This window comes from Athene noctua, chromosome 8 (assembly GCF_965140245.1).
Source record: "Athene noctua chromosome 8, bAthNoc1.hap1.1, whole genome shotgun sequence".
Lineage (NCBI taxonomy): Eukaryota > Metazoa > Chordata > Aves > Strigiformes > Strigidae > Athene > Athene noctua.
The window spans coordinates 28,055,175-28,068,583 of NC_134044.1; the positions used below are offsets into that span (position 1 = coordinate 28,055,175).

Sequence of the window (13,409 nt, forward strand, 5' to 3'; positions counted from 1 at the left end):
TCCCGTGGGCTCCTCTCCTGGATGAGGGGGCTGGGGGCTCCCCTCAAACAGCCCCCGGCCCCCCCCCAAGCCTCCCCCGGCCCCGCCGAGGCGGGAGGGGCGGATGAGGGGACGGGGAGTAGCCGCCGAGCCCGGAGTTTCCCCGGGCGCTTCCCGACCCTGACAGCGGGCGGAGGGAGGGCGGGCGGCAGCGGGCCGGGCCCCCCCGCTATTAGTACCGGCCCCCGGCGGAGCCCGCCTCAGTGCGGAGCCGCCGCGGTCGCTCGGCGCCTCTCAGCACCATGCCGGGGCTCAGCGCCGCGCCGCCCGCCGCCTTCCTCCCCCTCCTCCTCCTCCTCCTCCTCAGCGCGCTGCGGGCGGCGGCAGCGCCGGGCGCCGAGCGGGAGCTGAGCCCCAGCGGCCGGGCGGCGGCGGCGGCGGCGCGGGCGGCTCTGCACTCCCTCAGCTGCCAGGCCGGCTCTCCCGCCGCGCTGAGGGCCCTGGGGCAGGTCCGCAAGGCCACGCTGAAGGTAGGGGGGCCGGAGGGCAGGGCGGGACGGGGCGCGGAGGGCAGCTCCCCGCGAGGGGGGTCTTCAGAACGAAGCTGGGAAAAGCACAGTGTGCAGTAATTATTGTAATTATATAATTATTATAATAAAAGAGTGGGGCAGCGGTGCGGGGCTGAGCCGCCCTGAGGTTAACGCGGCCCCGCACTGGGCACCGGGCGCCTTCCCGCCTCCCTCGGGGAGCCGCTGTCCCGCTGCCCCTTCCCTCGGGGAATTCGGGCACCCGGGTCCCCTCGGGGAGCCGCTGTCCCGCCGCCCCTTCCCTCGGGGAATTCGGGCACCCGGGTCCCCTCGGGGAGCCGCTGTCCCGCCGCCACTTCCCTCGGGGAATTCGGGCACCCGGGTCCCCTCGGGGAGCCGCTGTCCCGCCGCCACTTCCCTCAGGGAATTCGGGCACCCGGGTCCCCTCGGGGAGCCGCTGTCCCGCCGCCCCTTCCCTCGGGGAATTCGGGCACCCGGGTCCCCTCGGGGAGCCGCTGTCCCTTCCCTCAGAGGGCTCAGGGCACCCAGTTGCTCTCAGAGGGGAGTGGGGATCCACCTCGAGCGCTCCTGAGTTAAACAGCACCCAAATCCAAGGCCGGTGCCCTGTGGGGTGGTTGAGGTTGCTCCGAGTGCCCTGTCCACAGATGAGGGAAAGAGGGAACCAAGGCATGTGGCAGACACACGATGGAAAGAAGAGTTTGACAGGGAAACGTTTTCACCCAAATCGCTCCTGGAGCGAGCATCTGCTTTGTGTGAGCAGGGACAGAAAGGACTTCGGCTTCCTACCTCTGGAGACCAAGAGTTTCAACTAAAAAAGGCAGTGCAGTTCCCATCAGAAAACCTGCCTTTCTCTTCCAGAAAAACATGTCAAATGGAGGTGACAGAAAGGGGCGGGAGTCCTAGACAGGAGCAGCTACAAGGGCAGAGCTTCTACATCACCAAGAGCTTGTCAGGGGTGCTCACAGCAAGCACGAGCACTGTGCCATGCAGGCCTTCTCTTCCTCCGGCCAAGGGTTTGGTTTGTTGTTTTTTTTTTACAGCTTACTCGGTTTCTGAAAGCAAGAGAACTGGCAAAAATTTTGGGGGAACATTTGTCCAAGGCTGTAGATCCTGGAAGGAAAGCACTACCTTCCTGGAGAGGTGAGGAGGGTCTAAGCTATCGCAGTGGATGAGATTTAAAACCCAGCCCTCTCATCTGGTCTTTCTCTCCAGGCTAGTGCTGGGCAGCTCCCAAAAGCAAGGGCTGGTGGTTTTGGATTCCCAGTCTGAAGTGCCAAATGCATGACTGGATTCTGGCTCTAGCGTCTGAAAAGGAGATCTTAACTTTTGTCCTTCAGCATCTGCACGTCTTGTTCACCCTCACTCCTAAAAATGGGAATAAGATGGTGTAGTGTAAAATGTTCCCTTTCAAGAAAGAAGTTCCAAGCCAGCCTAAAGTGGTTTAGGATGGACTGTTGCTGTGTTTAGAGCATTGAACTTCAGCCTCAATCTTTCACATATATCCCAGCTGACTGTGGTTCCAAACCAATTTCAAGTCAGAGTTGCACACAATATTTACCAGGCCAGAATAATTTCCAGTTAAACTTGACAAAACACAAACTACTGCCTAACCATTCAGAATTTGAGTATTACTTTGTGTAACACGAGGCTGAAAGACGGCCATGGGTCATGCTGCCTGTTTGGGAAGGCAAGCACAATGTCCTGCTCTAGATTTATCCGAGACCGTACCCTTCAGGTTATCTCACTTCCCATCATCATTCCCAACAGGCCAGCACACACACAGTGTGATCAGTGCTGCTCACGGATGTGCAAGTCGGGCATTTCATTCTTCCTGTGAAATTGCTGCAGCCACCTGTGACAAAAATTGGTATTTGATACTTCTCTCGAAACCTGCAAGTGCTCCGTCTGTATTTACTGGGCACTTTATTGGGTAGTGTGCATACATATATATTTACATGTGCAAATGCTTGTGCCTCTTTTAAAGCACAGCAGCATGGCCTCTGGGAGCAGCATGTGCTACTGGAACCTACTGGTCTAGTGAAGAGACATATCAGAAGTGCAGGGTTGGTGCAGAGCCTCCTTCCAACCCCAGTGTAACTGAATAGTTGTGAGGTAGTTTTGGTTGCGGGGAGGGAAAGGGATTTTTTTTCCACCCACTCTCAGCCACCTGCCTTCTAATATAGGAAAGAATAGAACTGGTTCATTAGAGAGAAGTGAAATGCTTCATTATCTCCACAGTACTCAGTGCTGTAGGAGCGTGCTGTAGCCACTTTCTGCACTTTATTTCCCCTTTTTCTTTGCACACTCCATGAAAACAAGAGGAGAAATGTACTAGATGTGGTGACTTCCTTCTTTCCTGTTCTCCACTGTGAAAAATGAAAAGAATTTCCTGGAAGGAATGTGCTATATTATGTGAATGCAAGAGACAGAAATGTTGGGGGCTTTGGGGTTTTTCTGTTTGCTTGGTTTTTAATTTTTTTTTTTTTTTTAAGAAGGCTAGTTTCCTATTGGTTAGTATATTACTAGATCTAGTACAAATAGGATAATTTTATCACAGAATTTAATCCTGAGCACTGTATTTAAAAACTAACATTATGAGCCCACTAGCCAGTGAAAGTTAATTGCTAATTGGTAATTAGAAACAAGACGGGAGACAGTCACCAGTACGGTAACTCTTAGATGTGAAAGATTTTTCAAGTTCAGGTAAAATGAGACTTCAGTGCTTTTCTCTCCCAGCAACAAACATCAGGGATGCAACAAACATCATGGATACACCAAACGTAATAATTCTTACCTTGCCACTGGCTGCAGTTTTCTTTTTATTGTCCCTTCTCATTCACTTGGGTTTTTTCTTAAGTGAGTATCTTCTAGGAGACAGCAGCATGCATCTTCTGGAGTTGTTGACAGCTGCGCTTTAAAATACATTTTTGAGAAGAGAGGCATTAGTGTGTGCCAGCTGAAGATCCTAGAATTCTAGAGAGAAGCTTTCACAGCACTGGCTTAGCAGTCTCCCATACCGAGCTGTCCTGGAAATCCTAACTGAGCAGTGAACCAGGGGAAGTGCGAAGGTAAAGCTAGGCAATCTCTTGACTAAACTGCAACATTTGCTTAAATTGGGCTCCAAAATACAATTTTACAGATGGATGTTTCCCTTCACAAGCTCACCTTGCAGAAAACGGTGTAATACCAGAGCTATGGTCCTAGTATTAGAAGTCAAATAAAAGATTTCGACTTACTGCCAACCGTCAGGACCCCACGTTAGGGTGGGAAAGGTAAAATCAGTGGCAGGGTAGGTAAATTGTCTAGGGCAAGCTAGAGAGGTCGAGAAAATACCTATCTCTGCTGGCTTTTCCCTCCCGCCGGGGGCAGCCCGAGGGCTCACCCACGTCTCCAGCACGTCTGGAAGCCCCAGGCCACCTGGGGCTGGGCTGCGAGGGGGGAATCCCACCAGACACCTCTGGTACTCCTCTGCGTGCTCAGCGATCGGGTCAGCGCGCTGGTCCAGAGACCGCAAACTGGTCCTGGGGAGGAAATTCTGGTGGGGGAACACACAGAAGAGACAGAAACCTGAGCGAGGGGTGAGAGAGGGATCGCCCCTTTCCGTGCCGGTGGGGAGTCCAAGCAGTGTAAACCAATTGCAAAACCACCTCCTTTGGGACCTGGAATGAAATGGCTCTTAAACAGCTCTTCTGGCCTTTATAGTATTAAAACTCTGTCATGAAAGTTGCATTGATTTTGAGCCCGGAAATAAAACAATCCCATGACCCAGATATTCAGTGGAAAAATGAATTACTCACTTGTTTTCTTCTCTTTTGGACACTTCTATCTTTGGCTGCTTATCAGCCGCCATCACTGTGTGACGTCAGATACTCCTGAGCTCTTCTTTAACTCACACCCTGTGATAGCTTGCAGTGATGCACTTTGGGATGGCAGTGGAAAGTAACAGTGAAAATAAAAGCAACGTTTTTCTTAGAAACTAGAAAGACTTTTGTAAAAGTTAAAATCGTTTCATGCCAAATGTCCCTTCTCCTTCTCCCCGGTCGGGTCAGAGCAGCCCTCTGGTATGCATAACCAGACTAATACGTGTTTTAGCTGTGCAGCACCACTCAGAAGTGTTCCAGGCGAGTGGTACTGCCGTGGTGGAACTGTTGGGAATGAAGAGACAATATCCACTTCAAAACCCACATCAGCACAGAGTTACGTATTCTTTTTAAGGCGAGCATTTACCAGGTCATTTGTCACGAAGCTTCCCTACAGCCCTTCTATGGAGAGGAATCAGAGGCAGAATAATTAGTTTATAAAAGGTTTCAACTGGCTTTCTTCATTAGTGCTTGGTATCAAGGAAATGCAGTGAAACTGCTGAGCTGTTTTGTCAGAAACCGATTAGTATTCTCCAAATTAGCACCACAGCTCTAAAAATTGTTTCTTCTTCAGCACAACAGGTGACACTGATGCAAGAACAAATAATATTGGAAGAATAGTTGAATATATTTTAAATGACTGAATGTGCTGGACAGAAAAGATCCAGTTTAACTGTAAAAAATCTCCTGTTACTAAGACCTTGGTGTTGTAAGGGGGTGTGTGCAGCCAGGCTGCTGCTCTCTGCCCCTCGAGGAGAAGGGTCAGCAGGAAAGCCCCTCCGCTCTCACCAGCCAACTCAGAGCAGAGCTCCTCCTGCTTCAGGAGCCGTGTAGGCTGCCCCACTCCTGCAGGTTCTCTCATCTCTGGTACTGACGGCAGGAAAAGGAATAAAATACTTTAAAAATACCCTTACTTGATCAAATGAAGAATGTGAGAAGCAACAGCGATAACACCTCTTGGGCAGCTTTACAATAATTAGAAACTTAAGACTTAACTGCAGTGATTATCACGAGAGATTAAACTCTTCTTTCAGCACAAGTTACTGATTCTTTTGTAAGCCTGCATTCCACAAAGCTAGTTTTTACCACTGTGCTATGCTAAGAGTGTCTGCTCATGTCCTAATCTCTGTCATTCTGAGGACAAGGTTTTAGCCAATACACAAAATGGGGGCAGGAGAGGGGGGGAGTGAGGAAGCAGAGATGATAAAGGTCCGACCTCATCCTTTCTCCCTTTCCTCCATCCCCTTCGTGGTTGATCGGGGTCCAGCTCCAGGCTTGCCTGATCGTAAAGCTTCAAGAGAGGCTTTTGTAAAAGCAGAACAAGTGACTAAACTGATTTCTGCTCTTATCTGCAGCGTGTAGCCCAGTGTATGTACTAAAGGCAGGTGCGGGCCTGATGGCCTTGCCCTGGGAGGGAAACTTTGCTGACATTACACTATTAATAGCTTCCTGAAAGCAAGTGTGACAGGAACACAAAAGGCCCAGGTTTAGATAAATAAAACATGCAGGTTTGCTTTGGGTTCTAATCTTCAAAATTATGCAAATGGCCAGAATTCTCCTCCTGTTTATCCAAAGACGGACAGAACAGTGCTGTTGCTAGAATACAGTAATTTGACTTAAATGCACCCTTTAGAAGGCAGCTTGTTCTCCAGGAAAATACAGTTTCTACACACTACCTCACATATGCCACGCAAAGGCAGCCTGTGTAACTATATATCCTCCACTAGCAGCAGACAGAAGCAAGAGGAGGCTTATGAGAAGGGAGAATGCCTCTTGTTAAACCAGGTTTAAAAAGAGGTTTATGACAAGGGAGAATGCCCCTTATTAAACCATCAAATATGCAAAAGGAATAAACTTTCAGGCATGGAAGTGACCTGGCTTGTATATCAGAAAGCTTGTCTGATAAATCGCAGTATAGCATACAGAAAGACTTATTTTCTTGCATTTATTTCTGACTGATTTCATCAAAGGAAAGGCTTGAAAACATACCAGACAGTTAAATGACACATAATGTCATTTTACAAGGAATTACTTGAAAAAAATATAAAGTTTTCTACACTGTTTGTTACTCAGACTCCCCAGTCAAACATACAAACATTTCAAAAATGAATATAAAAGTTGGTAGGAAAGTAAGAGACTGACTAATGAAGTAAAGAGCAGATAATGCAAATGTTTTTTACTAGGCTCTGCTCTCACACTGGTGAATGAGACACTGATCTTGTTCCGGGATAATCCGTATTTTTCATGGCCAACGTTAAAAGCTAGTTTCTGTTTTGGCATGCTTGGGGCCAGGACAGTCTGTGATATCCCGCACCAAAAATACAATTTAACTAGACTATTTCTGTCAGAAACAGGAAAAAAAAAATAAAAACAACAAACCCAAATCCAAGAAAACAACGTATTTCAAAAGGTATACATTTCTAAGGCTTTTTTGATGTCTTGGGCTACAAGAGGTGCTTCTGGGCTACTGGCTGCCTCCCATCAGCAAGGAGTATTCTTTAATTATTCCTTAACAAGCATCATCTTGGGTAGTTAATTGGGCAACCTAATGACTGGTATTTTCAGGGCAAAACAGCAGGCAGATCAGAATCCTGCTCTGACATGCTGCGTAGCGCAATTAAGTCTTTTTCCAGTCACAGCGGAAAAAAAACCTACAAAGGTTAGCATCCCTAAGATTAAATTAGCCTGTGTAATTCCTGTTCAGCTGTGAATCAGTCAGCAAGAGTTGATTCATTTATCTATTCAAGGGCACTCTGATAGCCTCTGCAAAAAATACCTCCTCAGAAGCTGAGCACTGCCTTGTCATTTTTATAATTTTTAAAGTTACTCAGTAACAATCTGTCCCCTGAAGGACTTTGAGCTGCATTTTTCTTCTTGCATATCTCTGTGAGGAAAGGCTTTAAAACAGCCCTTCATTTAAGGCTTGTTTATTGCTGATGTGAAGCCCCTTTGTGTTTGCTGCAAGGATCACCTCACCTGACCCATTTCCTGACGCGGGAAGGCCGCGAGGAGCCACTGCCCAGGGTTTCCCCCCTCAGCGCTCATGATCACACCTTGGTGAGTTACGGCACGTAAGGCTGCAGCCACGCTGACACCCGAACCCTTCTCTCTTCCAGAGCATCCCCGACTCCGGTCACAAGTACTACCTGCAGTTCACGACCGAAGACAAGAGCGGGGTGAGTTGACGGTTCTCCACACGCCAACACTGCGTTCAGTGAACGCCAGCATCTTCCAAACGGGGGATGTTTTAGTGCTGCTGCAGAGGGATCTTTTACAATGGTGAAATATGCTTCTACCTGCTTTCTACGGGGCATGGGTTGCTCTTAGGGTCACCCACAGAATCACAGAATCAGTTTGGTTGGAAAAGCCCTTGCAGCTCCTCCAGCCCAGCCATGACCCTCCCCCTGACCGCTCCCAACTCCCCCAGATCCCTCAGCGCTGGCTCAGCCCGACTCTTCAACCCCCCCCCAGGGATCCCGGGGACTCCCCCCTGCCCTGGGCAGCCCATTCCAACGCCCAACAGCCCCTTCTGCACAGAAATCCTTCCTCAGAGCCAGCCTGACCCTGCCCTGGGCAGCTTGAGGCCATTCCCTCGGGGCCTGGCGCTGGGGCCTTGGCTCCAGAGACTCATCCCCCCTCTCTGCCCCCTCCTGGCAGGGAGTTGCAGAGGGCCAGGAGGTCTCCCCTCAGCCTCCTCTTCTCCAGACTGAACCCCCCCAGTTCCCCCAGCCGCTCCCCAGCAGACCTGTGCTCCAGACCCTGCCCCAGCTCCGTTGCCCTTCTCTGGCCACGCTCGAGTCATTCAATGGCCTTTTTGGGGTGAGGGGCCCAAAACTGAACCCAGGAATCGAGGGGCGGCCTCCCCAGTGCCGAGCCCAGGGCTCAGATCCCTTCCCTGTCCCTGCTGGCCACGCCAGTGCTGACACAAGCCAGGATGCCGTTGCCCTCCTTGGCCCCCTGGGCACACTCTGGCTCATTCTCACCCCCCAGCCCCTCTCTGACCGGCAGCTCTCCAGCCACTCCTCCCCAGGCCTGTAGCCCTGCTGGGGGTTGTTGTGGCCCAAGGGCAGCCCCCGGCATTTGCCCTCAGTGAAACTCCCCCAGTTGGGCTCAGCCCATGGCTCCAGCCTGGCCAGGTCTCTCTGCAGCCTCCCCGCCCTCGAGCAGATCAACACTCCCACCCAACTGGGTGTCATCCGCAAACTGACCGAGGGGGCCCTCGATCCCCTCGTCTAGATCATCAATAAAGATGTGAAACAGGAGTGGCCCAACGCCCAGCCCTGGGGGACACCACTCGTGACCGGCCGCCAACCAGATTTAACTCCGTTCACCACAGATCTTTGGGCCCGGCGCCATCCAACCATTTTTTTACCCAGCAACGTGTGTGCCTGTCCAAGCCCTGAGCAGCCAGTTTTGCCAGGAGAATGCTGTGGGAAACGGTGTCAAAGGCCTTCCTAAAGCCAAGTCACCCCAGGATATCCTCCAGCAGTCCTCTGCCTCCGCCGGGGCTCATGCCTGAAGAGGTGGCAGCCAAGCGCCCCAGTGAGACTCTGCAGCGGGGCAAAGCCAGTGTCACAGCGTGGTCCTCATTATCCACTCGGGGCTCCTGCTGCGTCCACACGCCGAAATGAGAATGAAGAGTTGACAGCTGTGTGTTCTTTTTAATTACAACCCCCCTTCATTCTGTCAGACAGTTGTCATTAGCAATTTTACTGTAAGCATCTGCTTTTCCACTACACGCGCATTTTACGAAACTCAAATTATTTTCAGAGTATGAAGCATTAGACTGTTTTTGTTTTCAAGGCTGAAGTATCATACAACAAAAGTCCCTGTTATCAATTAATGTTATTTGAGAACTCTCAAACATATTTCCAAGATGACTTAGTGCATTTCTGCTACACTTTAATTAAAAACTTCTGTTAAATCACTTTAGCCTTGTGGTTTTAACCTATTTACTTTTCTGGGAAAAAAAATTACATCCTTCTAAAGACTTCCTTGAACCCTGTCCAGCTTCATACAAAGCACCTCACTAAGACATATACGTACTCCACCTGTTAATACCAAGAGCTTTTTTAGGAACATGTTGCTGGTAAATAAAATCTTGCTTAAAGATAACACTTTTAAATTCTACCTTTACAGGAAAATGCTGGGAGCTGCCTTGCTACAGTGCTGTATCGGAGGACAAAGTCTCCACCCGTTGTCAACATCAAGTGCATGCAGACCAAGGACCAGAAACAAATCCAGGAAGAGGACGACAGACTTTACCAAAAAATTAGGCACCAAACTAAACCAATCATTGGGAACAATATTCCAGGTATATTCCTCCAAATAATCAAAAATGTATTTCATTTTACCTACTTAAAGAGCTCGGGTGCTGTTAAGAACACAAGCAAATGTAGACACATTTTTAAAAGAAGACACATGTATTCACAGTAGCACCCTAAACCATAGAGCTAACTATCCAAACAATTCCACCTCGTCAGCTTCTTGGGCAGAAAAAAACACCTGCTGCATTCAGCCACGATGGTGGTCAACACAACGTTGTGAATGAAGGTGTTTGGGATTTAGAAACAAGCCTGTGCCACTTTATATTCAACTAAATGCGAAACGTTCTCAAGTAATAACAGCTGCCCTAACCCACACACCAATCCCAGCGCCGGTGGAACTTCCCAGGGGATGACTATCAGAACTTTTCCATTCTGGAAAGGGCGTGCCCTGGTCCCGCTTGTCCTCCCGGCGAGGTAGGGACGGCGGATGTCGGGTTTCTCACCTCCTGGGGGACCCTGAGAACAGTCTCTCCTGGCAATTCCCGTTCTGTCATGCTTGTACCGTGACCGCAGGTTCAGCATCATTCTCCTCCCTGTTCAAGACTGTAAGATGTTGGGGGGAACACTCGCTCTGCCAGGCAAAAGCACTCGGTGAATTATAATTTTTCCACTGAACAGCCAGAATTAATCATTTTTCTGTTGCTCTCTTTCCCCCTGGCAGACAGCTATGGCCACATTGAACCTGCCCTGGAGCCAGCGTGGGCTTTGGCTGTCGCTGGCAGCAGTTGCATGATGTGGGAAAAGTCAACAGAGAGCCTGGGTTACTTCCTGGCACAAGTGAAGTCCGTGAAGCAGTGGGTAAGTAAAATGGAAATTACACCTCTGTGTCACAGAACCTAACAGTTTACTCAAGCAGCAGAGAGTAAACCAGCCACCCACAGCTCCTGCTCTCTGCGGTGGGTGCGATTCTCCCCTGTCCCCTTGTGGGGCATCTCCATCTCTGGACAGGTATTTTGTCCAGGTTTTGGTGGAAAAATTTACTCATTTGGCCAAAAGGTAGTTTTCCTTTTCATAAGAGGATCTGGAGGAGCAGCTCTGGCACCACAGCGGCATTTCCCAGAGCTCCCTTTCCCCCGGGTACCCAGGGTTGGCAGAGAGCATTCCCTTTGTGCTCCCTAGTTATTTAGAATGCCATTTTTCCAAAGGAGGGATTACTAGGCAGGTAAGATTCTCCCAATTTATCTGAGGGTTAAACTCTCCTGTCAGAGGGCTGACACGGAAAGTGCTCCCATCCCAAACCTGCCTCGCTCCCTGCGCGACAAACACCGTCAGAGCAGGCTCTAAACTTCAACAACGTAACTTGTGTTCCTGATCGTTTTCTTCTCTTTGATCCATGCCCAGATAAGGAAAGATGATTTTATTGAGTTTGACTACACTGTCCTACTCCACGAAGTTCCAACACAGGTAAGAAAGCAAACGTGCGTTAGTAGCTCCTTTCATCCACAGAGAAAACAGCATAAAGATCATAAAAGATGTGTATTTTCAAATCTCTTCTCCAGGAAATTATTTCATGTCACATGCGCCTCACTTGGCTCCCGGGTCACCCTCTGAAAGTGAAATACTTCTGTGCTTCAGAGAATCAGGGGCTCGAAGATGGATCCGGAATGGAACCTGGATCAGCTGCTGGGATTTTACACGGAAGAGGAGCAAATTTTTAAGAGATTTTCGCCTTATATATAAGTATTAAATGAGAAAATCCTTGTGTTAATAGACCTGGAGTTGTGATAATTTTTCTGTACAAGTCGAACAGTGAATTTGAATGCTTTCACTAGTCTGTTCTCTTGCAAAATTAACTCCTGTAATTTCTTAAACGGCAAGACTCACCTCCTGGAGTTCTACCTAAACACTTTGCTACTACATATATACACAGATAAGCGCACGCAAGTTGATTTTATGTCACTAACTTAGAGTAACGTTGTTTGTAAACAAAGTTAATATATTTGGATAAAAATATCAAGAAAAGTATTAACCTGTCGCTCTATTTGTCTAATTTTTTCTCTCTGTTTTGGGATGGATAGATGCAGGTTTTTAATTTACATCTCCAATAAAACAAGCACCGTTACGCAGGGTCGAGGCTGCGTTTTCTCTCATGCTGCTGCCATTTGGCCCCAGTGTTTGTTCCAGCTTCACCCTGGTGTTAATTCCGGAATTTGTTAATTCCAGCTTCGTCCCTTCGTTAATTCCAGCTTTGCCCCAGCATTCCTTTGTCCCAGCTTCACAAGGCCCCACAGAAGCCGGTGACCGGTGTCGCCATGGCTCCGTCCCGCCGCCGTCCCCTGCAGGGTGAGCCGACATCCAAAGCAAGTTTCTTCTCTCCTATTTGTGAAGGTAACTCTGAAAATATTATCGATGGAAGGAAAACATGTTTTCTCATCTCCCCACATCCACCACTGAACCCTGCGAGCAACTGGGGTGCCCAGGAACATCTTTTTCCCCTCTTTACCCCAAATCCTCCGCTCGGGTCCCAGCAGACCCGCTGTCCTGCCTTCAGTCCCCAAGATTATGCCAACTGCCATTTTCTCCCCCGTTAGAAGATTTCTGCCAGGTGAATTAACCCCTTCCAGTGCGTGCACCTTCCTCGGGAAGCCAGGCGACGGTTCTGGGACAGCCTTGTTCTGGGGAACTCACGGCACGCCGTGCTCTCATGGATCTGTCATCGCTAACAGTGACTGAAGAATTCACCACAAAGCACTAACTGGGGGATATTTAGGCCGGGTGATTTGTTAATCCCCAAATTCAGGCATTTTCCACAAGCGTATTAGAGTCTGAGATACTTTTTCTGACTGAAGCTTTCAGTAGCAGCACAGAGCAGGCATTACAATAAATTCAGTGTGAAGCATTTCACATCCTCTTGGTGTTTTGTGCTGGTAAAAAAGGAAAATTCTCATCACCAAAGCATGAAACCAGACCTTATAACAGCAATATTTCTCTAAGAAACTGGTGATGAAAATATTTTTTTAGAATTGAACCACGAAAATGGTATGGATTTTGCACTTTGGGGCTCTACTTTACCACAGTTTTACTGCCTTACCTTGTTTTTGCCTCCGTTCTCCAGACTGGCATCAGGATTGAGCGCTTCTGGCACATCCAAATGACTAATTGTGGTAATAAGCAACACAGACTCACATCCATTAAGAAACCGCACAGTAACTTCTGGATGAGTAGCAAACCTGTCGGAATTCAGAGGCAGAATTTCTACCAGCTTTGTTAGGGCCAAGATTTCAGTCAGTGGATCAGAACCTAAAATCATAGAGTTTTTACTCAAGCAAAATTCTTGGTGGTGGCTCAGACAGGTTCCTGGTGAATTCTTCATGCTGTAAAACCACGTGTGGAGCCCATCTGTGAGACATGGGCAGAGAAGAGCAACAGTTCTCTCCCATCTTTGCAGCGAGGAAGAGTCCAACTCCACCAGATATACCACCAGTGCTGACTAAAATCTGATTAAAGAGGAAAAAAAAAAAAAAAAAAGAAACAAAATCCAGGGTGCCCCAAAACCGAGGCTCTTGCTAGTGCTTCTGTCCTTCCACCGCCCCGCAGACCCCTTTAGCCTTGCCCCTGCTAGCAGATTTTTTAAGATAATCTCCAAATGTCAGAGAAACTGCAGTGCTTTTCTTGAGTTCCAGCTGAGGATTTTCACAAAACCAAAGCTACAAATGTAAGGGAATCGAGAAGGATTTAGCCAAAAGCAACATCGT

The 13,409-nt window shown here is 48.7% G+C and overlaps 1 protein-coding gene across 1 annotated transcript; it reads left to right on the top strand.

Moving 5' to 3' along the window:
- The first annotated feature begins 203 nt into the window (after nt 1-203).
- On the top strand, nt 204-11,683 carry RARRES1 (retinoic acid receptor responder 1). Its single transcript, XM_074911606.1, has 6 exons — nt 204-509; nt 7,504-7,563; nt 9,527-9,701; nt 10,376-10,512; nt 11,056-11,118; nt 11,214-11,683. Exons 1-6 carry the CDS (start codon nt 282-284, stop codon nt 11,370-11,372), a joined length of 822 nt encoding a protein of 273 aa, XP_074767707.1. The 5' UTR covers nt 204-281; the 3' UTR covers nt 11,373-11,683.
- Nucleotides 11,684-13,409: the final 1,726 nt, after the last annotated feature.